Below are 27,149 nucleotides of genomic sequence, written 5' to 3'. Positions count from 1 at the left end.
CATATGGAAGATCTTTGAGAGAAGGAAATGTGTGATTTATTTTCAAAATTTTCCAAAAAAATGTCCGTTGATAGTTTTTAACACACTGAGCTATAAGTAAAGTAACTTTTTTTCATTATTTACTTATAGCTCAGTGTTTTAACATCAGTTTTGGGTCTGCAAAAAAACTTGCTACACTTCTCCTACAGCGGTCACAACCGTCCTGATGTTGTATGTAAACAACAAAAACATCGGAAATTGAAGATTTTTATAATCGGGAAAAGAAACTTTACTTTCATTATACTTATGAGTAGTTTATGTTTTTCTGCTCATGGTTTTCCCATGATTTACCCTTTGAATTCTACTGGCTCGTCCGTGGAAGGATTCATGAGAGTTTTGGTAATTTTATTAGACCTTAATGTTTTTTTTGTGCGAGTGATGAAATGTTGATATATGCAAGAATTGGCATGTGTCTAGAAATTCTAATTTATACGTATCACAAAATTACTGCGAGGCAAATTATTTGATTCGACCAGGGGCCATTCAAGTATTACGTAAGCAGATGCCATTTTTGACCCCCTTGTCATCAAAAGTCAGTCAATCCGAAACCCCCCTCGATGCTGACGTAATACTTGAATGACCCCTCAGTTTATACAGTGGATCCCACTTAGAACGTTTTCCCGCTTAGTACGACTGAACTCTTACTAATACTCATGGAGATTTTCCGCTTTCAATGGTTTTTCATAAACTTTATAAGCGGGATCCCTGTGTGTTTAAATATTAACTGCATACGCAGGCCCACAACTGGGAGGGGGGGGGGGAAAGAACAAGTGAGCATGATGCTCCGAGCGTTGGACTAGAGGGGGGGGGATGCCAAATTCACCCTTCAAATGCTCCTTCTACATTATGCAGGGGGGCCAAATGTGGGCTTGCCCCGGCTGAATTATTAGTCTGTGGCAGTTCCGGCCTATTGTACATGATCAGAGCCCTAACTGGAAACAAAAACTGATTTTATTGTCCAGGGCAAGTATAAATTTTGGTGCCCCCACTCGTGATTTTGAATGAATAAGGAGGAAATTTGGCGCTCTTTCTAGTACAGTGTCTGGGCATCAGATTCCCCCCTCCCTTCCCAGTTGAAGCCTTATATATGGTAGACAATGGAACCTGATGCAGGGTTGAAGCTACGGTGGCATTTTTCGCAAAATGTGAAAGAAAATCTTAGAATGCGAAGGAAGTAGTAGCCACTTTTGCAAAAATGTGTACAAGAGATGCGAAATGAGTAGACATTCATCCATCAATCATTAGTATTCAAGCATTTTGCTAAAGGGTTTTTTTTCCCATTTTCAATTTTTTGTTAAATGTATTTTCTATCTAACTTAAACCCTGACCTGATGGCTCAGCCTCCTCCCAATTAAGACTGTAATTAGGATTTTTGTCAGTGGAGGAAAACTTGATTTTATTGTCATCTTTCCTCATAGGTTGGAATATACACTCTTACCGGGATTGGGGGTGGGGGGTTCTCAAACTGTGTGCCGCCAAAGGTTTTATGAAAAAAAAACCTTTTCTTTGTTAAACTGCTCTGGGGAGCCGCAGATAAGCATTGATTAGGGTAAGGGTTGCCGCGGGTGGAAAAAGTTTGAGAACCCCTGCACTATAAGTTATGGGAAATGCAGCAGATCCCACCTAGAACGTTTTTCCTGCTTGATACGATTTATTTTTGTTACTCCATGTCTTATGAACACTCATCTAGATTTTTCCGTTTAAAGCATTTTCCCACTTACAACAGTTACAGTCAAATCCTGTTGTAACAAACTCCAAGAGACCGGAGAAATTGCTTCGCTATAACCAAATTCTGTTATGAAGGAATTCCAGATTTTTGCATTGTTCCTATGTAAATTTATCTGAGTGATTAGAAAAGTTTTCATTAAAATGAGATTTTTGCTATAACGGTATTGATTAAAACGGTATTTGACTGTGTAACAGTTTTTTGAAGAACCTTAGCAGGATCTACTGCATTGGAAGGGTTGAAAAATGTTTTAGATGGGGGGAGCTCAAACCCAATATTTCTATACATACTATGGAGATTGTGGCAAATATTAAAGGTGGGGGGGGGGTGCTCTATCCTGTGAGCCGGATTTAACTTTACTCCAAAAAATATTTTTAACACGAGACAGCATAAATGTTATTGAACGATGTAAGTCGAGGATATGGAAGTCAGGGTATTACTGTATGCCACTACATTTTCCATAGGCATATAAAGTTATTGGAAATATTGGGGGAGTGCTTAGGCCAATTACAAATTTAAGCCCATGTGTTTTTTTTTTATAAATAAATATAATGTTGAATATATTAAATTTTGCTTTTTTTGTAATGTATTTAATTGTAGAACCAAGATGTGTTCATTCGTTTGATGGTCATCAACACAAAGTCTCGAAAGAAAGTTTCTCTGCAAGGTTGTTGGAGACTCACTTGTCTATTGAAGCCTGAGGCTGACATTGTTGCAGAGGTAACTTTTTCTAACATTTACTCCTTCTTTGAAAAGAATACACCAATCCGGAAATCATGTTTTGAGGGGAGCTAAAATTTATGTGAAAAAAAATTAATTTAAATACAAGCTAAAATTCATGTGAATAGTGCGTTATTATTATTTTTTTTCTAGCGGTTATCAGCTTGTAATACTGTCCTTGATATGCTTGTCGAACTGAAAAGCTTTATTGTGAGTATTGTGTTTCAGTTTTTTAAAAAAAAATTATGAATGTACTGTCAGATCCCTATTATTCAAATTCTTAATATCTTGAAGTTCCAGTGAAATCTTAATATAACAATACTGTTCAGACCAAAAAATCGTTGCAGAGAGATTATCATTATATCGAGAGGCAGCAGTTTAACATTATATTTTAGGTATTTCCGAACAAGATTTGAAAAAAATACCACTGTAGAAGGATTTGTCAATTTGTCATTATATAGAGCATTGGCGTATGCAAAAGGGGGAGGGGGTTGAACCCCCCCCAAGCCAATATTGTACTGTTATTTTGCAGAAAAAAACGTAACCCCCTCAGAAGAAGAAAAAAAAAAAAATCTGAAAACCCCCTCGAGAAAATTCTGCGTATGCCTATGATATAGAGCAGCAGTTCTCAAACTTTTTTGACTCGCGTAGCCCTTTTCAGTACATAATTTTTATATCAGAGCCCTGTTTGACTCGAGGAGCCCTTTTTGTATATAATTTTTATGGTGAAAGCCTGTAGGCCTCTTTTTTTCATTTATCTATCAAATTTACTTATTTATTTTATTTTCCTTAAGTCGCTGTGGAACCCCTGGGAAGTGCACATGGAGCCCCAAGGACTCTGCGGAGCACCGGTTGAGAACCACTGATATATAGTATCGTTGTATCTAGGACAATACAGCTGTATTGTAATCTCTCTTGTAATCAGGGCCGCAATTAGATGCTTGGTCAACCGGGGCAAGCAAACATTTCAGCATCCCATTCTAATGTTGAAGCAAAGATTAAAGGATTAAAGAATGAAATAATTTAGCCCCCCCCCCCGGTCTGGTCCGGCACCCGGGTTATCAAACAAGCCTGCTCTCCCCTAGTTATAGTTGAGGCCCTGCATGTAATATCTTTGCTATAAACCAATGGTTCTTGAGCAGGAAGTCCTTCGAGTGGTATCAAGGGGTACATGAGTGTGAGGAGAACAACAAATAACATCTTGTTTTCACATTATTTGTGCTAAATCTTGATCCATAAAGGGGATTTTGATTTTGGCTTTCATCTTATTGGCGGGCGGATCCCTGACCCTCGTGCCATTGGCAAAAAGGTCAATAGAATACAAAAAGGTTATGGACCCTTTATTATTATTACTATGACTTTTTATTACTTTTAACTTTTAAGTTGAAAATAAAGTAAAATTAAATTTATTTCAGCTTTATCATACATATTTTGCATTATTAATTTTATTTCATTTTGTCATTCACTTATTATTTATATTTACAGGAGCATAAAATAAAAACTGGTCCTACTGCACCCTCTGATGATCTACCTCTTGAATATTATCATACATTACTGAATCAAGTACAAGCATTAGGAAGCGACAAGTAATATATGTACCTATATATGGTACTCTCTCATAGAACCGATAAATAATAATCTGTTCCTATAAATTCATGCATAAAAGTGTTTTGGAAGGTTCTTTCTAATATCGTTACCATATAATAGAGGCTCAGGTCGTTCATAAATTGTCAGATTTACAAATGTAAATAGCTCTGCATGTTTTTTGGTCATGCTGTTTTCACATGTAGTAAAAGTTGTGCAACAGAGCATGATGAATCAACATAAAGTTTTCTTTATATACAAAAACTAATCTTTTTCTGTCTTTTGCAATGAAATGCCTACGTATGAAATTTTCTCCATACAAATCTATAAGTTTAGACCAATCGTTGCCAAAATTTGCATATATACAAAACAGGATGCGACTTGAATGATTGGATACTTTAAAAGTTTGCAGAGCAAATGCCCGAAATGCGCAAAAAAACCGTCAGGCAACAATGGTTTGTCATCCACAGCAATCACTACCGTTTTCCTTTTTTCCCTAACAATGCATCTCAGACATGTTTACAATGGTTTGTCACTTCTTCAATGTTCCCAGTATATTGAGGAAGCCTGGGCAGTGTCAGTTATTATAGCTAGTATGAAATATAAAAATTCATATCTCAATTTGCAAATAATCATATCCACTAACATTGAAAAAAATTGTTGCTTGACTGCGCAGACCCAAATATAGTTAAATCTTTCTCTCAATAGCTCCCAAAATAAAATAGCCACCATGTGCCAAAAGTTGGAACAGTAGATAAACAAATTTAGCATTGAGTTAGCATAGTTTTTAAAAATAGGAAATTCTTTAGAACTTCAAGAAAGTAGTCCCTGCCACCTGTCAGTAAATGAGGGAAATGCATGTGCATTTGGTTGCACACATGTGCAAGGGTTGGGTTGAGGAAACAATTGTAGATTATTTAGCTTCTTTTTTATCTGTGTATTCTATATTTGTGTTTCAGTTTGTTTTATTGTGTACATTTTGTTCTCACCTAGAATATTCTATGTTGATCCTGATTTCAAAATCATCAAGGTTAGAGCTTATGATGCATGTAATAGAGAACATGTTCTGCACATGAACATACCATCATCTGTAAGTTAGTTACATACTTTGTTCGCAATTACATACATTGCTTATAATTACATTTTCTGTGCAATGATTTATGTTTCCTTTTTTTGTGTAGTTTCCTAAAGAAGGGCCATCATACAGTTGTGAGCTACCAGAAGAATTCTCTTTCACTTGGTGTCATGTATGCTTTCTCACATTTTTTAATAATAAAATAAATTTTTCAATCAATTTAATTATGCTTACTGGTTTATATTACTATAACTTTGAAATGCATTTATTAATTGTGAAGAAGGCTTTTTGTTATTTGATGTGAATATGCCAATTTGTCATGATAAGTTTTCTGAGCACATAAATGCTTATAGAAATCTCTGTGGATTTTCATCACAAATACTTAACTTACAACTATTCCCATATAACTGTATCCATGAAAGCAATTTTCACAGTCCTGTCGATGCATGCAAATTACAGATCATTAATATTGAGAAGTATGCAAATTGCAAAATATTCTTTGTCAGGCTCATTTGACGTATTTGTTAACACAAATATATTATAAGTATTGCGATTCTGTAATCAGTTTCAACATGTTCTTTTTGATACTATAGGTTAATACGCTAAAAGATGTCTACAGCCATTTTGGAAATTGCCTGGCCAAGTATCATGACTTTTGGAAAATGATGAATGAAATAGATGGTAATACGTGGGTTTTGGGGCCAGAACATATAAGCCCAGCTACTTGTAAAAGAAGAATCGCGATAGGTACTGGATTCATTTATGTTTTCTTAATTTTTAATGTAGGAATGGTTATTTGTTAGTGTCCAATTGATGTGAAAAAAAAATTCAAGATATGCTGGAAATTGCTTCTAGAAATTAGATAATGGGTAGCAATGATCTCCTATGGGAAGTATTTTTAAAAATATCTTTTCCAAAAGCCATACTTTATCATCTTCAATCTAATATGTGTTTGTTATGTTGCACACAGATCAGTTTTGGTATTTTTGAAACCATTGTGCAAAGGGTATGTCTTAATGAAAGAATGGGAAAAAAATTGAGAGAAAATAAATAGGTTCATAACTGCGGGTTGTTTTTTATGCAAATTGTAGTGCACATGATATATATCTACTTTTTGCAAATCTATGACTTAACTGCTCAAGCTTTTTGGCAGGGTATCTAAACATCTTCAGCAGAACCATTTTCATCTTGATTTCTTCACTAAAGTTTGTAATCTTGATTTTACCTTTACATGAACTTTTACATTTCATTTCTTCAATAAAGTTTGTAACGTTGGTTTTACCTTTACAGCACGCTTTTACAAAATCTATGATTCTGCACCAAAAGCTATGTGTATATTTTTGGTCTTTAATGGTTCTATTCTTCGAAAATTCTCCCCATACCTTCATTGAGAGATTCCTTAAGTTTCATAACTTTCTGATCCATATTTAATGCTGTCGACAGCTCAAAACTTCAACTATGTGCACCCTGCATGTTGAATGTAGTTCAATATGATCACAATTTAAAGTTAAAACAAACAATTAACATCAATGTGTATCCTTAAATATATACAAGCAAGCTTTCTTGTGTTTATCTAGCTTAAAACCGGGTGTTAAATTTTTTATTTCTTGTGCAATAAGCATAAACGTGTTCAACAAGTATTGTACAAGCATAAAATATCTTGTTTTACAGTTTTTTTAAAAAAAATAATTTTATTTTCCAGCTCCTATGGCATCGTTAATTATTGCAGTTGATCCATCATGTCCATCTGCTTTACCATCATGCCAGTACATGGGTCCTGAAAATGGTTAGCTTCTGATTATTATTTTAATGTGTTCGAAAATATATAAGGTTTTTATTTATTTTTTCATAATTACAAAGTGTTTTACATAATTTTTCTTTTTTCAGTGATTCAACCTCTTCGAGAAACCTTTGCCAAAAATATTGACCAGTGGTGAGTATGATACCTCTAACAAATCTGTAGTAGGGTTAGATTTTTTTCAAAATAAATGCATCATTTATACAAACCACAAAAGTAGTCAAATAAGGTTTCCACTTACATTGCATTATCTACATTCCAGTATCATGAAAGAATTTACATTAATTTCCTACGTGTAATCCACAGATGAAAATTCCATTATTTTGAGTAAAAATTTTGAGGAGCATCCTGCATATGCAAATTTCATCCACCTATAATGAAATCATAAGGAAAACATTTTTTGTCACATTTTTGTAAAAAAACTGTTAATTTTTCTATTTACGTATGTCATCTATAAATATTTAGAAAAAATATTTTTGTTGCAAATTAATTTTTTAAATATTTTTATTCCAACTACTGAGGAAGAAAAAACATAATTCACACTAAAAAAATTGGGATGTTTTTCATTATATAATCTGTGGATTTACACAGAAGAAAATATGTTAGATTAGATTCTTGATTGAGACCAGCAGTAGAAACAAATATCTCTGAGTAGGGTTATACTAATTTGAATCTTATTATCTTACAGGATGTCATGTTCCTACAAAAATCTGTACCTACAAAAAAATATTACTAATTTTTCTCTAATCCTATAGGGACGAGGGTTTATCTTTGCTGTCTAACCTGAGGCAGGTCCTCAATGTGGAGTTCCCCTCTCCTTTGACTTCCAACAAAGAGGTAAAGTTGACTATGTAATAGTAGTTTGTAACAAATCAATCAGAATCAATGGCACGAAATTCATGCAACAGACACATAAAACAATGTACTCACCATATATTTTTAATGAAATATAACAAAAAAATTTCTCGCCACTTGTTAAGAAGTTTTATATATTGTTCCATATATGTTTCTCTTGATTTTCCTCAATGCTTCCTGTTTGCAGGTCTACTTAGAACATCTTGTAATCCTGACACATCTAAAAGTCAGCATTTGACAGCAGGTTTTAGGGGAATAATACAAACTTACTGCAATTGGCTGTGAAAAACATAGTAGGGCGTGGTAGCCCAGGTTGATAAGATACTCGCCTGAAGTACCAAAGGATGTTTAGAGATGTCCCGAGTTTGATACCCAGTTCGTCCTTCTCAGAAACTTTCCTGGCATAGGGGTACAATGGAAATGGTGAAATGACTACAGAAAAAGTTTGCTACCGCAGGAAGTCTCACATCAAGGGGTTAGCGCACCAACCTCTTGAAGAGTATGAAAAAGGACTGTCGTTCGGAATCAGTTCAGGAAATGACCATGGTGCAACAAAATTTATCAATGAAAAACATAGTTTTAGAATAGAAAATAGCTGAATCTCTCTCAACCAAGAGAGGGGCACATTAAAAGCTCATAAAATGATTTTTTTTTGATCAGAGGCGTGTTTATAGAGGTGGTGGGCTAAGTAGGCTTATAGCCCAGGGTGATGAGTTCAAAGAGATGGCAGATCTGATTTGTGGTCAAGAACATTAAATTAGGAGAGAAGGGCAGAATTCAGTAAAATTAAATTTAAATGAATTCCAGAAACCATTAAACTTAAAAAAACCCAGATTTTGACAACTTTTCCCAATTCATACATGCACTCACTTTTACACAAACATTATTCACTTGTCTTTCTCTTCACATGGGGTCCTTATGCTCACTTATGGCTCAAAATAGAGCCAGTCACAAGCTTTAAACTTTTGATTCTGGTTCTGGAGAGAAGGGCAAGAAAATTTTAATATCCTACGAGCAGCCACAATGTCGTCAAAGCCGTAGTTGCTCAAGCATCCGCAGTATTTTGCAGAACAGGTTTAAATAACCCCCAGAATTAATTCACAAATGGAAATTTCCTGGATAATGCTCAAGGTTAGCACTCACGGGTCTAAAACACTTCCCATACCTATAGACAACCAGACCATAAATTCACCTCAGGTGGATTAAGTCAATGTCACCCATCGCCAAATTTTTGCATTATTTGTGTTATTTAATAAATGTCTAGCACAACATTTGAAGTGTCTGTCTAATCTCTGTCCAAAGATGGTGTTATTTAGACCAGTGGAATGCCTCTGCAACCCTTTAATAAGAGAAGTTTAGTTTTGATAACCCTCTATTATATGTTTGATAACCTCTAAGGTTTGGCTGGAGCAGTTGATCTATATTAGTTTCAAAAGAATTTATCTGAAATTATATTTAATGTATGTCTTAATCATGAAATACCATTCAAATATCTATATCTGTGATTTAGAAATTTCTCTGTCCAAGTGGGAGATTTTAGTCTGTATAAATTTCAATCGGTAATATCATTATTATTTGCTTTTTCCACGTAACACTTCATTCATATTTGTATGGTAATTTTCATATTTCTTCTTGACTAATACTGATATGGGTTTTCAGCCACATCTTCTGAGTTGCACAATTTGGTTTTGATTCTGGCCCTATCTAAAACATTTACACATTTATTTTTCAGGAGTTCTGTATTGAGTGTGGAATTTGTTACTCATACAAACTGGAAGATGCTATCCCTGAAGTCATTTGTAGTGATCCCAAGTGCCATCAGCCATTTCATCAAGTTTGCCTCTACGAGGTGAGTCAACTGGAATTCCTATTCTCTTTCAGCGTAAAAATATGATTGATGTTCTAGTTTTATGAGTATAAAATATTAATAAGGTGAGCACTATATGGAAACCTCTAGGTATCACAATCTTTGAATACTGATGATAAAATTGCTTGTTGAACACATAAGGATACATTAAAACAGTTAAAATTGTACAATGCATGCAAATAAAAAAATTTGATTTTGTATACAGTGGTGTCTTGCATTTTCACATTAATCCGTCACTTAACTATTGTAAAATTGAGAAAACATCCAACCGCAGGACAATATTTTCCTTATAAGTCTATCTATAACAGAATGAATTAAAAACTATGCTGCTGAATACACAAAGTATTGGGAAGCAATTCTCAGATCTATGTTGCAATTTGGCATTTTCTTCTGCAGTGTTTCAGTATTTTTAGTTCTTTGTCATTGATAATTTTCTATTAGTTATTAGATCTTTCTTGATCAAGGTGATAACAAGCTTTTTCTCTCAATCCTTCACTGATTGCAGATTTATTGCCATCTTTGTTAATGTGTAGAATAGGTTTAAAATGTGTATATTTAATCTCTTTCTAAAAAAATAATGTACATAATATAACAAACAAAATGGCTTGAGAAAGAGAAGTAATTATCAAAACAACTTCATTTTTCTCTCATCTTGTTTCTCATTCTTCTTTAGTGGCTGAAAGTATTCAAATTGGCAATTCAAACCAGCAATAAAATTGGAGGTGAATGTCCTTGCTGCAATGAAGTAAGAAGTAGTATATTACATTATTTCACTATATTGTTTTTTTTTTCTTTCTTGGAGGCATTTATTGTTCGTACACATAATGGTGGGGATGTATGCATGAAATCTTTTTGGTTTGGTTCCGATAAGTAATGCAAGCACTATGGATGAAGCCTCTGCTAACATATTAAGTGAAGTAGCAGGATCGATACTTATTTCTTTATTAATTTTTGACTATCAAGTCTATTCAGCTGAATGAATTTAATCTAAGCATTCAAATCATTGAATGGGGGCCTGTGGTTCATTTGTTATTTTTATTTTCGAAAAAGACTGCTTAGTAAGTAAATTAGGTGCTATTTAGTTTTTAAGTAGGCTCAAAGCAAGTCCTTGGATGCAATGAATAAGGCTGCACACACACACCGGTTAGATAAGCTTAATTGCTGTTGTTAACAGTGGTTTGTATGGTGCAACACACACGGTTAGTCATACAAATTGAAACGTTGCACTATACAAATCAATGTGAACAACAGTGAATAAGCAGGGCAAGACAAATCCCAGGTGCCAGGTCGTCATAGTGATCAAAAAATTGGTATTGGCACCTAAAATTTTCTTTGTGTAGTTACTAAATTGCACTGTGGGAGCAGCACAAAATTTTTGGAATTTATAGCAGCATATCTGCCAACGTGAAAGAGGGCCACTATGCTCTGAAAAAGCCAAAAGTAGTATTTTTTTGGACCTTTTTCTGTTGGTAGAAAAGTTGTTGGCACCTAAAAAATTGTTTTGGGGGGGAAAGGAGTGTCTAGATTTTTTTTTGTGATTTGTCCAGCCCTGGACTAAGCTTGTGTAAAGCTTTGTCTTGTTTAATTGAGGTGCGCCCAGCCTTATGCCATGCGTGCCCAAGTGGTGCAGTGGTAAGATGCTCGTCTTTCACTATGCAGGTTACCGTCAAGGTCCACAGGTTCGAATCCGGAGGTATCGAATCTTCATCGGTAACAAGTTGTTTACCTACCAAGCCTGGGGCCACCACCAATAAATGGGGCCTTCATCTCCCACTCAACTCCACTGGTGAGAAATTGCTGTATGGTGATATTACCGGAGTTGGTGCGTGGTAAAGTAGCCTTATACAATGAACCTTAAGGTATACCAAATAAGAAGTGGGTACTAAAAAAAGGAATAAAGATACTTCTCTTCAAAAGTACGGAATAAACGAAATTCTGAATTTTCAATAATTCTAAAATTATTTTATTCATTAGCTCTGAAATTGGAATTCTCATCAATAATGAAACTACTTTTATTAATGCTGAAATCATTTCCTTCATTAATTTTGTAAGCATTGGTTCTGAATTCCCATAAATTTTTGCTCACTGCTCCTGCATTTTTGTTTTGGTATTTCTTGCATTTCTATTCATTCTGCAATTGCATATGGCTTTTTGGATGCTGATTCTCTTGATCCTCAAATTTTAAATTGTGAAATTTAATTATGTACATGTGGGAAAGGTTTTTTTGGTTCATTCAAAATGTGCGTCAGTTTTTCCCTACTAATTATTGATGTTTTCAAAAAGATAAAAGCAAAATATTTAAGTGTATTGGAAATTTATATAGTTTATATGGGGGGAAATAACGGTCGATCTGAAGTGTGTGTGCCCTTTACTATCATTTTCCCGCACACATAATCATAGATTATAATTCCTCATTTTTGTTTCTTTTCTCATTGATCAGTCGATTTGGTGCGGGCAACCTGAACTGGACAGCAGGAAAAAAAATGATATCACAGAAATGGATGTTTGACTATTGTGTCTTACAGAGAATTTGTCTGTATGTATGTAAATAAAACCAATTATACAGAATCATTAAAATTTGTATATTTGTACAACATGTTTATGTTTTTCAGTGAATGCAAATCATGTGATGGTACATATAAATACATGTGTAATAATGATGCAATATGCAAAAAAGAGTATACTGAATACGTCACTGAACAGTACAAAATATAATGCCAATGTTATAAATTGAGTTCACTTGAGTAGTGAAGGAGTAAATAAAATTACACAATGTTTTTCGATTCGGGCAGTCGAGCGTATCCCAGAATCTGAGGACAAAAGAATCCCTGTGTGTTCGTCTCGGCCCATAACTCACGAAGTTCGTCGACGTCTACTTCGTGAGAAGTGATTCTGCCCTCTGCGAAAACGCACGGCGCCTGCGCTGGTTCTATTGGCGGTCTGAGCGTGATTCCGGCATGAGGCGTGATGTCTATTCCGGCTTTGTATCTGCAAAAACCGGTTAGGTAGACGTCTTCTATGAAGAACAGTGGCGTGATTAGACTGGCCTGCAGGAGACGACCGCGCACTGAACGCGACATGACGTAAGCCAACCCGGAGCAGTACGGTGGATAGTAGGCTCCGGGTAACTCTGACCCCGTGACTTCATATTTGTCGTAGTTCTTTGGCACGTTTTCTTTGAGTTCCTCTTTCCTGAGTATCCTTTGCATTCTGTTTTCTCGGCAAAGCAGAAGGTTCTCGTGGTCGCTGCTCTGTCGGACGGCGTTCATCAAATTGGGAACGTGAATGAATATGTCATCGTCCGTCTTGACGATGACGTCTGCTTCGCTGCAGTATTTGGCGGACCAAAAAAGGCCCGCCACGGATTTCCGTCCCAAATTCCTAAACGATTCGCGGATGTCGATCTGTACGATGTCCCCGTAACGAGAGCTTTCTTCCTTGACTTTGTCCGTTTGGTTGTCCGATGTCCCAATGACGAACGCTACCCGGAAGTTGAGAGCCTCTTGTAGGGCTCGTACTGCCCACGTGTCCCTGATGACCTGTCGGCGTACGAAATTCGCGGTCTTTGACGCTACGAATATTAGGAATTTTGTGCTCCTCTTGTCGTAGGACGCGCACAGATCTTTCGCATTCACAATGAATGCAGTTCTGTTGACAACGTTACTGGCTTCGAATCCCACGTGGACGGTGATGTTCCCGCTCAGAACGGTCCAGCCGTGAGCGGGTGAATTGCCGTTCTTCTGCCTCTTCCCGTCGACGAGTGTCCTGCTAGATTGTAGAAAGTGGAAAGTCAATGCAACAGATGTCAGGAACGACAGCAAGTACTTCAGCCGATGCTTCATCGTCTGTGTCGGCTTTCGGGCTGTCCAGTGAAATCATTTGCGATCTGCCGATTCGTTACAAATCTACTGGGAAAAAGAAAAATTCAATTATGTTACACGATATTATAGCTGCATTTTAGTATGAAATAAATAAAAAACAGAATACTGTTCTGTAGTGTGAAATTTTTTACCGTTTATCAAAACAAAAAGAAAAGAGATTTTCTGGCTATAGTGCCGGGATGAAATTCAGAAAAAAAGTTGTTTGTCTCCTCCGGGAATCGAATTCGGGTCCTCTTGCAGTACGCGCTATCAAATTCACCAGAGACAACTCCTCTTAAGCCTGGCTTTCCTTAGAGCATGTTTTCTGCTCCCGGTACAGTGTGGTAGTGTGAAAATCTAAAATTCTGTTTTTTTAACCAATCAGCGTTTGCACGCGGCTCAGAAAACCTCATCTTGGCAAAAAAAAAGCCCTACTTTACCGAGTAAATACGCATGATGCGCTAAATGGAAAGGTTGCGAGCCATAGACGGATACAGGACTGGGTGGTAAGGGCGATCGCACCCCCCCATGCCCGAAAAAAAAATGTATTATTAGCATAGGAGAGAGGGTGGAGATATAAAATCTCCCCGTTCGAAGAGCCTGTATCCGCTTATGGTTGCAGCCTTCCGTTAACTTCAGCAAATACTCCCCAGATGGCAATAAATTATTAAAAAATATAAATATAATTATTAAAGAATAAATTACTTCTTACTGTACTTATGCTTCTTGATTTTCTATGGTTTAACTTCTAATTTATTATAGAACGCACATTGTAAAAATATCTAAAACTGTTGAATAAGCTGTTCGGAACTTAATTTAATTAATAATTTAAATTAATTAATCACTTAATTTAATTTAATTATTGGCAATTGAAATTGTAGAGACCTATATAGCCGATTTAGTTTCCATCCAAGTCAGAAGAATACTCCTGGAAAGCCGAATTACAGCGCACCTATGTCTGCGCGTTAGGAGTTTCAAAAGTTTAGCTTTAGATATGTTTGGCATTATTAGCTATGGTTTGCTTTTGTTTTGGTGTGGCCTGGAAGGGAAACAATGGGGTGTTGAAAACGATTAAGTACTGTCCTAAATCATCTGGAATTCATCATCATCACAGGAAACTGCTTTTCGCCAGCAATCCTTTGTTCAGGGATCTTCAACCCATAGTCCGCTGGCCAAATGTGGTAGAGTTTTTTGCTGTGGCTGACGTTTGTGTAAGGGAGAAGCAGAAAGAAAACAACCACCTCATGTTTTCAAGCAGAGCCGCAACTAGAAACGAAACTTGACGAATGTGGCCAGCATACATTTTTATGCACCCTCCTCATAGTAATTTTTGAACAGAGAAAGAATAAACCAAGCCCCCTCCCTGGTACAGCGCCCGGGGCACCAACCCCCAACGGTACAATTATTCAAGCATTACACTTCATTCGTAGTTTGAAAAATTAATGGCAGAGAGCAGCATTATACAAGCATGACGCAGAAACGAACTTCACGTATGGTTCACAACACATACACACACACATTTTCCAGCATGGCCCAGGTCTTCGACTATCAGCTCATATCTCTTGACACAGAGCGGCGGGGCCATGATCTGGTTGAGCCCCTCCACCCCACGCCCTTTAGTTCGCGTCCTGTTAGTCGAGATATTTCCAAACTCGTGTACCGTGACCACACACACAGAGGCGCGTCCCACTAAATAGATTTACTAATTGAGTGGTATAGGATTAGAACATGTGTTTATTTTATGCATAAATTGGTTAAGAATTCGAATCATTGTTTTTTTTCCCACTGTTTTCGGGCGCCGCGAACCGAAAACGTTCGAGAACCACTGATTTAGGATGATGTCATATCTTAACGGAATTTCACGTTGTTCCAGTGCTTAGGCATCCGTTCTTAACGCGTGTCTGAGCCACATTATTAACATTATCTCAGTGACAGGGCGTTGTTAACATTAACCGCCCACATTTCTAACCTTAATTACTGAAGGAAAGAAAAGAAATTCATTGGAAGCATCAAGAAAACCGAAAATATTTCGAATCGAAAAAAAAAATAATCGTCAGTTAACGATTGTTTTTTTTTTTTTGGGCGAACTTACGTGAGGAAAAGGTGCCCAACACCCCCGGGGGGCGTTCGCATGTCCCAAATAACAATGTTGTTTCCAACTCGGGTGCAATTTCTTCTCAAATCGTTTTCTTCAATACCTTCCATGACTTGAAAGATATTGCTGTTTTTCTTCTTTCGAGTAGTTTTTTCCTTTTCTCGCATGGATTGTCATGGCAATATGGCTACGAGCAGTTTTCCCGTAAATGTCTCTCTCTACATCCACTATACTTGAGATTTAATCTTCGAGATGCGCTTTTAATCCGTTACTCGCTCTCATCAGATTATTGACAAAAACACTTTTTCTCTCAACTCTCCTCTGGCATCTCATTGAAATCGTTTAGTAAGAGACCACCTACCAGATAATAATATGTTATGTATTATTCCACTTAGGACCGACCAGGCTTAGGTATTTCTGTGGCCTTCTGAGTATCTGTAAGGATAACCCCCTCCACGAGTTGGTAACTAGGATTTCTCTCCCGGGGTCATACCTAAATTGCAACCGAGAATTTCTCGGGAATCTGAACTCATTTCCTGGGATCCCGGAAAAAGAATAATGCCAGATCACATTTCTGTACTGAATTAGACGTTCCTAAGAAATTTTAATCTCTAGAAACATGTAATTTTAGAAGCTGCAATCAATAAATTTTGAATAAAAATTAATCATATTAATAGATAAATTATTAAATTAATGAATAACACAGACAGTATATTTAGGCCTTTGGCGGCATTGACGAGAATCGCTTGCCACTTATTTTAACATTGATAAGCCCAGACATTTTGTAATGTCGAAAAAATTACCAGCAATTGAAAATCGGAAGAAAGCCTGCTGAAGGGAGTTTAGTGATTTCTGCTTATGCATAACACCCCCCCCCCTTCCCCAGAGGGAGGAAACTCATTGAACACCAGCCCAAGGTACACGGACCCCGGGTGATGTGTCGGAAGTTGCCATTTACCGTCCCTCCCGAGGTTTGTCGGATTGTTCCGTGTTTTACACAGACCTATTTCTACCATAAAATTCGGCGCTCAGGACGGATGACCATTTTCCCCTTCTGGATCCGTGCTTGGCCCAGGATTCCAAATATCGATATCTTATTTAAAACATTTTATTTCACTACAAATTTAGTTTTTACTAAATTTAGTCCGATAAGTAGAAAGAGTCTCGCGCCTGAATGAGGAAGGGGGGGGGGGGTTCTTGGATAAGACAATGGGTCAAGAGAAGAAAATAAGATCCAAAGGGAGAAATGGGTTAAAAAATTTGAGAAACACTGCTCTAGAGGCCCGATCAACTTTTTGTTTTTTTTCCACCATAAAATTCATTAGATAACATAAGTTAATTCTTATTATTCATTAGAATAATCAATACGGAGGGAAAGTGTCTCCAACCTTGTCCTAGGCCAGCGTTTTTTTCAACCTTTTATACCCCATGGTATACTGGAATTTACAATTGAACTTCCACGGCACACATAAAAAATTGAGATTTAAAAATAACACTTTTAAGTATTTAATTAATACAATGATATACATTATATATATTAGTTATTAACTAATTATTACCATTGATTAATTATTCATCGCAAAGCAATTTATTGCCACAAAAAAGTTGTTTAAATTCCTGAAACAAAAGTTAATTAGATATTTGAGCTCAGGGCCGTCATTTCAACTTTTTCCAGGGGGGCAAACAACATGTACTCAATGTACGTATATATATATTTGTGTGTATATATATACACCATTTTTAGTGTGTTTTCAAAAGCCGGGGGGCTTTTGGACACCCCCCCCCCCAAATGACGGGCCTGTCTGAGCTTGCCAAATGTGTAGAATATTTCTTTTTTTGGACAAGAATATTTAAGTTTCTTCCAAAAATTGTAACTGTGATCGGTTTTATTTTAATGTCGTTCATTACAGAAAAACTGGTCTTCACAAACGTGATGTTAAGAATAGAATTATTGTTTTTTTCGCAATACGTATTTCAAAATGTGTCATTAATCGATTCCAAATTTAAGTCTAATATTTACCTAATTAAATCAAAATTTAGTAAATATTTTATAATAATAAGTAATATTCATAATAAAAATTTGTTTCCGTGATAATATTTGTAATTTATTTGCTTTGTACCTGAAAATCAGACAGATTTTTGTATCTCATAACTCGTCTCTTAGTGACGGATTTTGTGAAACATCTAGAGCAGTGTTTCTCAACCGCCGGGACCTGACACTAGTCACACCGGGCCGTGAGAGTGATTCGCAGTTTAACTTTCATCATTAATTTCTTGTTAGTTGTGTGTATGACCGGGCCTTTCACTTACACAAAAGAGATTTACCGGTCCGCGGTTAACAAAGGTTGAGAACTACTGATCTAGAGTCCCTCAGGGGGGGTCTGTCCTTGGACCTTTGTTGTTCCTCATGTGTATTAACCGGTAACCTGGACAATTAGTTTCTCCTTTTTTCCCTTTTTTAAAAGTTTGAAGCTAATAAAATATATTTTCCTGATTAAATTTTTTTATGAATACATCGAAACTTACTTCCTTATGTTCTTAACTGTGTTTTTAAATGATTGAAAAAAAAATTATGATAATTGAAATAATTACTAATTAGTTTCAAAAATTGAAATAATTAGATTAAAAATCGGTGCGTCTTAACCAGCTAACTGGTTAACAACCTTGCGACTGCTTTTCACAATTGCTTATTATTTGCTGGTGATTTTAAAATATTTGACTTTGTTGCAAATTTTGAATCTTGTGCTATTATTTAAGATAAGTTACCCTATATTTATCACTGGATCACTGGTATATTGAGGATCATCTCCACTTGAATAGAAACAAATGCTTTGCTATATCTTTCACTCACATGAAACATCACATACTCTTATTAGTATATTGGCACTGAGAGATTTTACAGAGAAGGCATTCTGCTACTGACCTGGGTGTAATTTATACTTCTGATTTTACCTTTCGTGATCATATTAATGACATTTGTACAAATTCATATCACATGTGTGGCTTAAAAGGATAACTAAAGATTTCAACAATTTAGATACAATGATTGTTCTTTTCAATTCTATAATACAATCAAAACTTGAATATGCATCTGTTATTTGTAATCCTCATTACTGTAATGCTATTAATGATACTGAAATTATACAAAATGCATTTATGCGATATTTGTATATTTTAAGGAATTTAAACATATGATATTACAATTTCAGCAACTTTCTTCCGGCAAAGTTTTTTAATTACTAGTCTCCAAAAGAGAAATTTCATTATTTTGGAATTTTTTTGGTGGTTAATTAATGGTAATATATCTATCAAGTGTTCTAAAATAGAATTCTTGGTCACATGGTACAACACCAGGTGAAATAAATTATTTCACATAGCTCACTTTAGGACCTCGATTGGTCTTTCTTGTGTGATAAACAAATTTTATTTTGTATTTTATATAATAGTTTACCAGAGGTATTGGATATTTATACAACACCTATTGGTAAATTCAAAGAGCTTCTTCTCTTCGATTGATAAGCGATTATTTTTCTGTAAATGATTTGTATGTGATTGATAAATTATTATTTTTTATTTTAATGTTCGCGTGCTTTTATTTGTTTTTATTTCAAGTTTTGAATCGCCTATAGTCTAATGTTAAACCCATCTCTCGATACAACGATATTCTTTACTACGATAAATTCCTCCCTCTATAACAATATTTTTTAGAATATTTTGAAACTGCCACAACGATATTTTTATATTCCGCTCAAAATCACCTTCAATATATTTTTAAATTCCATACCAGATGTGGTTTTTTTCGCGAGTGTCTAATAACATTGGTATTTTGCGCTATTATAATCCTTTGAAAAGATCAATGAAGTTCCCGCGAAGCTACTATCTGTGTAGTACATGAAACTGTTGTGCGGTAAACTACTTTACAGGGTGAAACAACTAACTGAATTTTATTCATCAACCAATCAACGACATTTTTTTATTGTGAATAAGCACTCGCGAATGCGAAATCCGAATTGACGTTATTGTGGTACTAATAACGCTAATTCAGAAGAGATGCCAACACAGCAGCATAAATTTAGCGGTGCATGTGATAATGCTACCTCTCGATATAACGATAACTTCTCTGCAACGATATTTTTTTTTGGTCCGCAGAGTATCGTTGTATCGAGGTTCCAGTGTAATCTAATTCGTCGAGGTTTCACTGTAATCTAATTCGCTGACGCTCGCACACGTCAAAACAGCGGTTCCCAAACCCTTTGACTCGAGTTCTTTTTAAGAAAAAAAAAAGATATATTGAAGCCCCTCATTTAATCACAAAATTTACAGATTATTAATTAACATTTAAGATTAAATTACATTTTACTGGATCCTATGTTATACCCGTAGCTTCTACCGCTCCGCTGGAACATTCCATCGCCCCCGGTGGTGTTAGCGCCTACGTTGGGAATCACTGCTCTAAGCCATACGTGCTAAACCCATGGCCCCCGGACCAAATGTGGCCATCGGGGTTATCTGATGTGGCCCGCCAACTCAAACCTAATTTTGTAAAAATGAACTAAGCGGCCCATTTACAGATCGCTTAGGTGATCCGTGGAACAATTCCAGAGCATTTTAGCTGTCCTTGGCACATTTTCAGATCACTCAAGTTGGCCCGTGACACATTTACAAATCACTTAAGTGACCTGCGACACAGTTCCAGAGCATTTAAGCGGCCCGCGACAGAGTTCCTAAGCACCTGAATGGATCCGCGGAACATTTAAAGATCATTAAAGTGGCTCTATAGAGGACTTATCAATAGGAAGAATGTAGTTTGGGTCATAGTTTCCCAAACTTTTTATTCCATCGCCCCCTGCTCAAGCGAACCCACAGGATCCCATGTTAAACCAGTATCTTTTATCGCCCCCTGGACCCTTCTATCGCCCACAAACTTGGGAAAGGTTTTTTCTCGTTTTTGGCACACTCAGTAAAGATTCCATTACGAGTATTTCGTATTTTTATAAAGGGTGGTTGATGGCGAAAGCATCATTAAACCCCCCGGATCATCAAAAGTCAGCAAACCCGAAACACCCTCCCCCCCCTTCGATGCTGACGTAATACTTGAGTGACCGCTTATTAAATAAAATGCTGATCACATCTTTCCGTAAAAAAATGATTAACTTTAATTCGTAACTATTACATCTCTACTCGCATTATTATCGATGATGAATTTTTAATGGGTAAATCAAGACCAAACGTATAATTACCAGCAATTTATCTCACGCTCGTGACGCGCCATGTCACGTGAAGAAAATGTCTTACGATTCCGGCGAGTGTTGTCAGAATGTTTCACTTCAAAACACGGTATATCTCGCTTTGCCTTTAAGAGAGAGCTACACAGTGGCTATCATACAGCCAACCGAATAACCTTTGTTGGAGGTTGGTTGAATAAGATTCGTTTCGGGTCATGTGCATTGGAAGAAAACACGAATACCGAGTTCTTCATGAAAGTGAGATTCAGGCTCTCTTAACTACGTTATTACTTCTCGCATCGATAATACTGCCCTCGGGCGCCAAAAAAAAAAGGAGTTACCATCTTCATTATCAAGTGGGTGCACGTCCCATCACCATCGAGCCCGATTTTGAAATAGGCGTGGTTGGTCGGCATATCGACCTAAAATTTCTTTTCTATGATGAAGTTCGATTCATAAATTCTTCTAATACTGCACTCTTTCCAAAGGCCGGGGTTACAACAGAAAAGTTTGATAAAAGATCTTTTGTAAAACTTCAGGAGAGTAGTAGTAATGTTTAGACAGATTTTTGGTGGATACCGTAATTAAAAAGAAGAGATACCGGGCACTCGTATGAGTCGATCTTTAATAAAAATTATGAATATAGTCCGGAAGTTTAGGTACTAAAAATGGTCGAAATAGGCACTAAAAGAAGGCATTTATAATTTATGGAAAGAAGAAAAAACAACTAAAAACTAAAGTATTGAGGGTCCAAAAACCAGCTGAAAAAATGGTTGCACTTAATCCGTCTACTGTTTTAATTATAGTTTATAAGTGCATTATTGTCCAAGTTAGATTTATTCCAAAATAAAATGTTAGTAGATCCTCAGAATTAGGCCAATTCCAGAGCCACTATTACCAGACTCGAAGCCAGAAGAGGAAATAATCTGTGAGGCTCCTTCGAGTTGCGAATAATTCTCGTTTATTTTTTGTATAATTTGGAATAATCATTATCATTCTCATAGCTACCTCGTTTTATTGTTGTAAAAAAAGTGCGGGACTCCTGCAAGCGCGGGGCCGGTGTGACGTATCTGAAACAAATTTCTAATATTCCACTGTTTTTCAAACATTGGCTGCGTTCATCTGAAACGAAATCATTCAAGTCTAACACCATCCGGTCAAACGGTCAAAGCAAAGTTAATGCATGGCAACACCAATCTCTCAGATCACTTATTAGCGTTTAAATGGAGTTGGAAGGAGGGGGGAGGTGGGTTCTGATGGATAATTAGTACTCAGAGTTGGAAAATGAAAAAAATTTTTTTTGTTCTCAATATTTTTAAGATTGCCAAGTTTTACAGTTTGTCCTCCAAGTTATACATTTTTTTCTATCCTCTGAAATTCCCTAATAAACTTATAATTATGTTAAAATAGGAATTTATGGCAGGAATTACACTATTTAGGCAGGAAAATATTAAGAAAGGCATTTTTTATCAAAAAGTTAAAAAATAGACAGAAAAAAGGCATTTGTGGCATTTTGCCTGAAGTTTAAGGGCTCTAGTTTATCGCCAGGTAAATTTTATTGCCAACCCCTGCTACATAGAATCCTCCCCGCAAGTGCAGTGAAACCTCGCTACGACAATAAATCACTCAACAACGATACTAAATACAACGATAAATCACTCTTCAACGACACTCGATATAGTGATGCTGATAAATCATTCTACAACGATACTCGGCATAACGATAAATAACTCTACAACGATACTCGATATCACGGTAAATCATTCTACAACGGTACGATAAATCCCTGCAATGATATTTATTGAAATCTTGTTCAGAATCGCCTGAATTCCAATGTTGAACTTCTCTCGATACCTCAATATATCTTCTACATTCTTCAACGATAAATCCCTCTATAACGATATTTTTCGAAAGAATTTTAAACCATTACAACGGTATTTTTCACATATTTCGCTCAAAATCACCTTCAATATATTTCTAAATTCCTCATCTGTTTTTGTTCTTCTCTCTCTCTCTCTCCCTCCGAAGACGTTAAATAAATATCGGTATTTAGCACAATATCTACGTGTTAATAGTGTTGCCCTGAAGCTACTTTCTGTGTAGTACATGAAAGCGTTGTACAGTAAATTACTTTACAGGGTGAAAAAATGAACTGAATTTTATTCATCAACTAGGCAATTAGAATTTTTCGCTGCGAATAAATATAAACAAATACGTTTTATGGAGTTGCATGGAACACGTATCAAGATGCATATTGGCGAACATTAAGAATGAAATCATCAGATATAGATTTATGAATACTAATCGCGAATTTAAAATGCAACCGATAAAACTTATTTTTATGGTTTCGATATACAGTTAATTCGCGATAAGTCGAACTCCGATAACTTGAATATCTGTTTTTAGTCAAAGTTTTCACTCTGCCCTTGAACTTTCCTCGTATTTTAATGTTAAAATTTCCCCTAAATCTCTCTCTCGAAGTTTTCTTCCTTCAAGTCGAAGTTGTCGGGAACGAGAGAAATTTAAAAAAATAGCATTTTAGCAATAGAATTCAGCATTCAGCAATACAATTTAGCATTTAACAACAGAATTCAGCATTCAGCAATGCAATTTAGCATTTAACAACAGAATTCAGCATTCAGCAATACAATTTAGCATTTAACAACAGAATTCAGCATTAGCAATAGAATTTAATTTTTTTGCAATTGAATTCAGCATTTATCAATAGAATTCAGCATTTATCAATAGAATTTATCATTTTGCAATAGAATTTATCATTTTGCAATAGAATTTATCATTTTGCAATAGAATTTATCATTTTGCAATAGAATTCAGCATTAGCAATAGAATTAAGCATTAGTTAGCAATATAATTAAGCATAAGTTAGCAATATAATTTAGCATTTAGCAATAGAATTTAGCATTTAGCAATAGAATTTATCATTTTGCAATAGAATTTATCATTTTGCAATAGAATTTATCATTTTGCAATAGAATTCAGCATTAGCAATAGAATTAAGCATTAGCAATAGAATTAAGCATTAGCAATAGAATTAAGCATTAGCAATAGAATTAAGCATTAGTTAGCAATATAATTAAGCATTAGTTAGCAATATAATTTAGCATTTAGCAATAGAATTTAGCATTTAGCAATAGAATTTAGCATTTAGCAATGGAATTTAGTTTTTTCTGCAATGGAATTTATTTTTTCTGCAATGGAATTTAGTTTTTTCTGCAGTGGAATTTAGTTTTTTCTGCACTGGAATTCTGTTTTTTCTGCAATGGAATTTAGTTTTTTCTGCAGTGGAATTTAGTTTTTTCTGCAGTGGAATTTAGTTTTTTCTGCAGTGGAATTCAGTTTTTTCTGCAGTGGAATTTAGTTTTTTCTGCAGTGGAATTCAGTTTTTTCTGCAGTGGAATTTAGTTTTTTCTGCAATGGAATTTAGTTTTTTCTGTAAATTGAATTCACCATACTTAACAATAGAATTTAGCAGATTCATTTAGCGGATTCGTTCTTCTGCCTATTATAAGTAAATGACTTCCTCACAAAAGAGGGACAAAAAATAGAGAGAGACGGTAAAGGTAAAAAATCCCACACAGCATTTTTTGACGGAAACTACTCTTGCATACACTTTATTTATATAGTTCGTTTCATTTATATGAGTATGCTGAGTACCTCCGTTTCCATAGTGCAGTATGCACACGCCTAGTTTATTTCTAAATATTCCATTTTCAATAATTAAATATGATTAAATTAGAATTACGTATCTTTTCGAAGTTCTTCACCTCCAGTAGTTTTGACACGTTTTACTAATACGATATTCGTATAAATACAGCGCTGTTATGTTAATAAATTTTTCTTTTTCCCCCCACTCTGAAATTGGAATTCCCGATAAGTCGAACTAACGATAACTCGAAGTTTTTTTGTCGGCCGCTGCACATTCGACTTAGGCCGGGATTACACTATAAAAGCTTGATAAAATCTCTTTTATGAAACTTGAAAAATCCAACCAATAAAGCTCATAGGTTAAATTCGAGCAAATGACAACCGATAATCTTACTGGTTGAATTTTTCAAATTTTATAAAAGAACTTTCAGGAAACTTTTACAGTGTGATCCCGGCCTTATCGAGATTTGACTGTGCAAGACACCCAAAGAAAAACCTTTCATCGGATGACGCATGAGATGAAAAAAAATCCCTCAGGTAAATAAATCCCTGACATGAGGGATTTATCTGATGAATATCATTCGACAAGTAAGAGAAAAATTTAAAACTTACTTCTATGCTGCTGTAATTTCTATAGATACCCTTTTACAACTGAGTGTGTGATAGCAATGAATACAACTCGCACACAAACACTCTCACATGAGAAATGAAATCGTCTCCAAGGGAACTTCGTGATGAGACTATTTCACAGACAACCACAAAAGTTGCGACTCCATCAACATCGTATTCGCCAATAATGAAGAACTTTGCAAGTTGCCGTGCGTAACCGAGAAAAAAAAAGCCAACAAAAAAACCTGTTGCGTCTTCTTTCTCTTCATTATTGTCTCAATGACGATGGCGTCCTTCGTGATGTCCGTTCATCATTTATTACAAGAAAGGTCGCCGAAGAAATTCGCCAAAGCGAATCAGTGGCGTAATAACTCATATGATATTTTTGTTGAGAAAAAAAAAAGTAAAAGTGTCTTTTTTTCTTCAATGACACAGAAAATATTCTTCGTAATTAATACAGGTTACAGTAATGATTGAGATATTGTGATTATTAGCACTGAATTGTTTAGATCAGCGGCTGTCAGCCTGGAGCTATATGCCCCCCCCCCCTTGTGGTCCTGGGATGTTCTGTGTGTGTGGGGGGGGGGGGGAAGGAGCATTGGGGAAAATCGGATGAAAGGGGTGGGAGCACAGAGAACTGCGAAAAAATAAAGTTTTCAAGTGAAATATGTTGGGGAAAAAATGTGACTACTTTTTTCAAAATCCAGCAGAGCTGTCCACAGAACCTAGGTAACCTTAACCCATGTCCAGGATCCCATGTCCACAGGAAGTCTACATGATGAGAGATCTGGTACTGTGTGATTTTCGAGTTTAAATATGTAAATGTGTGTGCAAGCTGTTACTTCCAGCTGGGTATGGGGAACTAGAACATTACTTTGTCTGATGTGATGTCATCCATGATTATTGACGGCCATGCATAGATCCCCATGCCCCCCCCCCCCCGCTCTCGCACAAGGGCGTTGCTAACAGAGCTCCAGCCCAGGGCCCGAGACATCTTTTGTTTTTTCATGCAATGAATTCACTGAAGAAGTACCCGTGAAAAGTCTGGCGTTGGGAGCCCTGTTCCAGGACGGGGGGGGGGGGGGATAGCCGCGATGAAAACCACACAACAAGGAAGCTCAGTCTAGCCCAGGGTAGGCGCTAACTCATAGTGATGGGTCAGTGCCTAGGAGTGATTTATTGCGTTGTTAGTTGGATCGTCTTGTATTTTACACATAGACCTATTTTCCGCATATAATTCGGAGGCTCTTGATTCCAGACAATCAATAATTAGAAAGGGAGTCGAGAACCAGGGCCATCTAAACCCATGGGCATATGACCCGGGGCCTCATATCATTAGGAGAAGAGGCATCGACATGAAGTGAGGGCTGAAAGTTGCTGGTCGTCCCGTATATACAGGACTTACGCGCGTACACAGGAGGGAAGATCATTGTTTTTTCCTAAATTATTGGGGAGGGTCATTCCCCCTTACAAAATTTATTGGGAGGCTCAAAATGGCATCAGCCCAAAGCCTCCTAGAAGTACCTAGTAGTAGTCTCCTAGTAGTATCTAGGAGGCTTTGCATCAGCCCCCCCTAGGTTCCAGCGTTTATGTACAGGAGGCCTTCCCGACGCGATCTAGTACAGTACTGTGATCTTGGAATCTAAGTACAGTGGAACTTCGGTTAACGAGCGATTCGCATAAAGAGCAAAAATTTTGAACAAATTTTGACTCGGTTAACGAGCGATGGTTCACATTACGAGAAAAATGTTTGCGCTTTTTTAATTTATTGCCACGTTATCACAACGGAGCTGATGGTTTTTGCTTTCGCCCATACACGTGTTATGGAATTTTGTGTAATATTCTTCCCTACGGTCTCCGGTAAGCGTGCCTCAGTCGGAAATTTTACACGCGTGCGAGTGTGAATATTTACGATACGAAACTAGATGTAACATAGCAGCGATGCGTATGTCTGCACCTGAAGTTTTTTTTTTAAATTCTGCTTGGGAAAAAAAACTGTGTGTTGATTGCATTATTGAACGTGATTTTAA

The 27,149-nt window shown here is 36.3% G+C and overlaps 2 protein-coding genes across 4 annotated transcripts; one reads left to right on the top strand and one right to left on the bottom strand.

Annotated features, from left to right (window-relative positions):
* Positions 1-199: 199 nt before the first annotated feature.
* On the top strand, positions 200-12,265 carry LOC149074879 (E3 ubiquitin-protein ligase FANCL-like). Of its 2 annotated transcripts, XM_089245812.1 has the most exons (13): positions 200-378; positions 2,366-2,485; positions 2,639-2,695; positions 3,971-4,071; positions 5,063-5,159; positions 5,251-5,316; positions 5,738-5,891; positions 6,847-6,930; positions 7,032-7,077; positions 7,698-7,779; positions 9,530-9,646; positions 10,338-10,409; positions 12,105-12,265. In XM_089245812.1, the coding sequence occupies exons 1-13, from the start codon at positions 286-288 to the stop codon at positions 12,171-12,173; spliced, it is 1,158 nt and encodes a 385-aa protein (XP_089101938.1). In that variant the 5' UTR covers positions 200-285; the 3' UTR covers positions 12,174-12,265. The 2 variants fall into 2 exon arrangements, with proteins under 2 accessions (XP_089101938.1, XP_089101940.1); XM_089245814.1 differs by lacking the exon at positions 2,639-2,695 and having other exon boundaries at positions 207-378.
* On the bottom strand, positions 12,223-25,351 carry LOC149074878 (beta-1,3-galactosyltransferase 5-like). 2 transcript variants are annotated; one of them, XM_089245815.1, is made up of 2 exons: positions 25,123-25,351; positions 12,223-13,572 (listed from the first exon to the last, which is right to left on the bottom strand). In XM_089245815.1, the coding sequence occupies exon 2, from the start codon at positions 13,504-13,506 to the stop codon at positions 12,430-12,432; it is 1,077 nt and encodes a 358-aa protein (XP_089101941.1). In that variant the 5' UTR covers positions 13,507-13,572; positions 25,123-25,351; the 3' UTR covers positions 12,223-12,429. The 2 variants fall into 2 exon arrangements, with proteins under 2 accessions (XP_089101941.1, XP_089101942.1); XM_089245816.1 differs by having other exon boundaries at positions 12,223-13,569; positions 25,123-25,247.
* Positions 25,352-27,149: the final 1,798 nt, after the last annotated feature.

The sequence above is a fragment of the Pholcus phalangioides genome, unplaced genomic scaffold (genome assembly GCF_987345545.1).
Source record: "Pholcus phalangioides strain wild (caught in Gottingen) unplaced genomic scaffold, Ppha-v1.0 ptg000016l_1, whole genome shotgun sequence".
NCBI lineage: Eukaryota > Metazoa > Arthropoda > Arachnida > Araneae > Pholcidae > Pholcus > Pholcus phalangioides.
This window is presented reverse-complemented; position numbering and strand designations above follow the sequence as displayed.

Bases quoted from the DNA above. Each gene is read 5' to 3' on its own strand.
- LOC149074878 (XM_089245815.1), bottom strand. From the start codon at position 13,506: ATGAAGCATCGGCTGAAGTACTTGCTGTCGTTCCTGACATCTGTTGCA.
- LOC149074879 (XM_089245812.1), top strand. From the start codon at position 286: ATGAGTAGTTTATGTTTTTCTGCTCATGGTTTTCCCATGATTTACCCT. The intron at 379-2,365 runs GTAATTTTATTA...ATTTAATTGTAG, and splicing joins AAGGATTCATGAGAGTTTTG to AACCAAGATGTGTTCATTCG. The intron at 2,486-2,638 runs GTAACTTTTTCT...TTTTTTTTCTAG, and splicing joins AGGCTGACATTGTTGCAGAG to CGGTTATCAGCTTGTAATAC.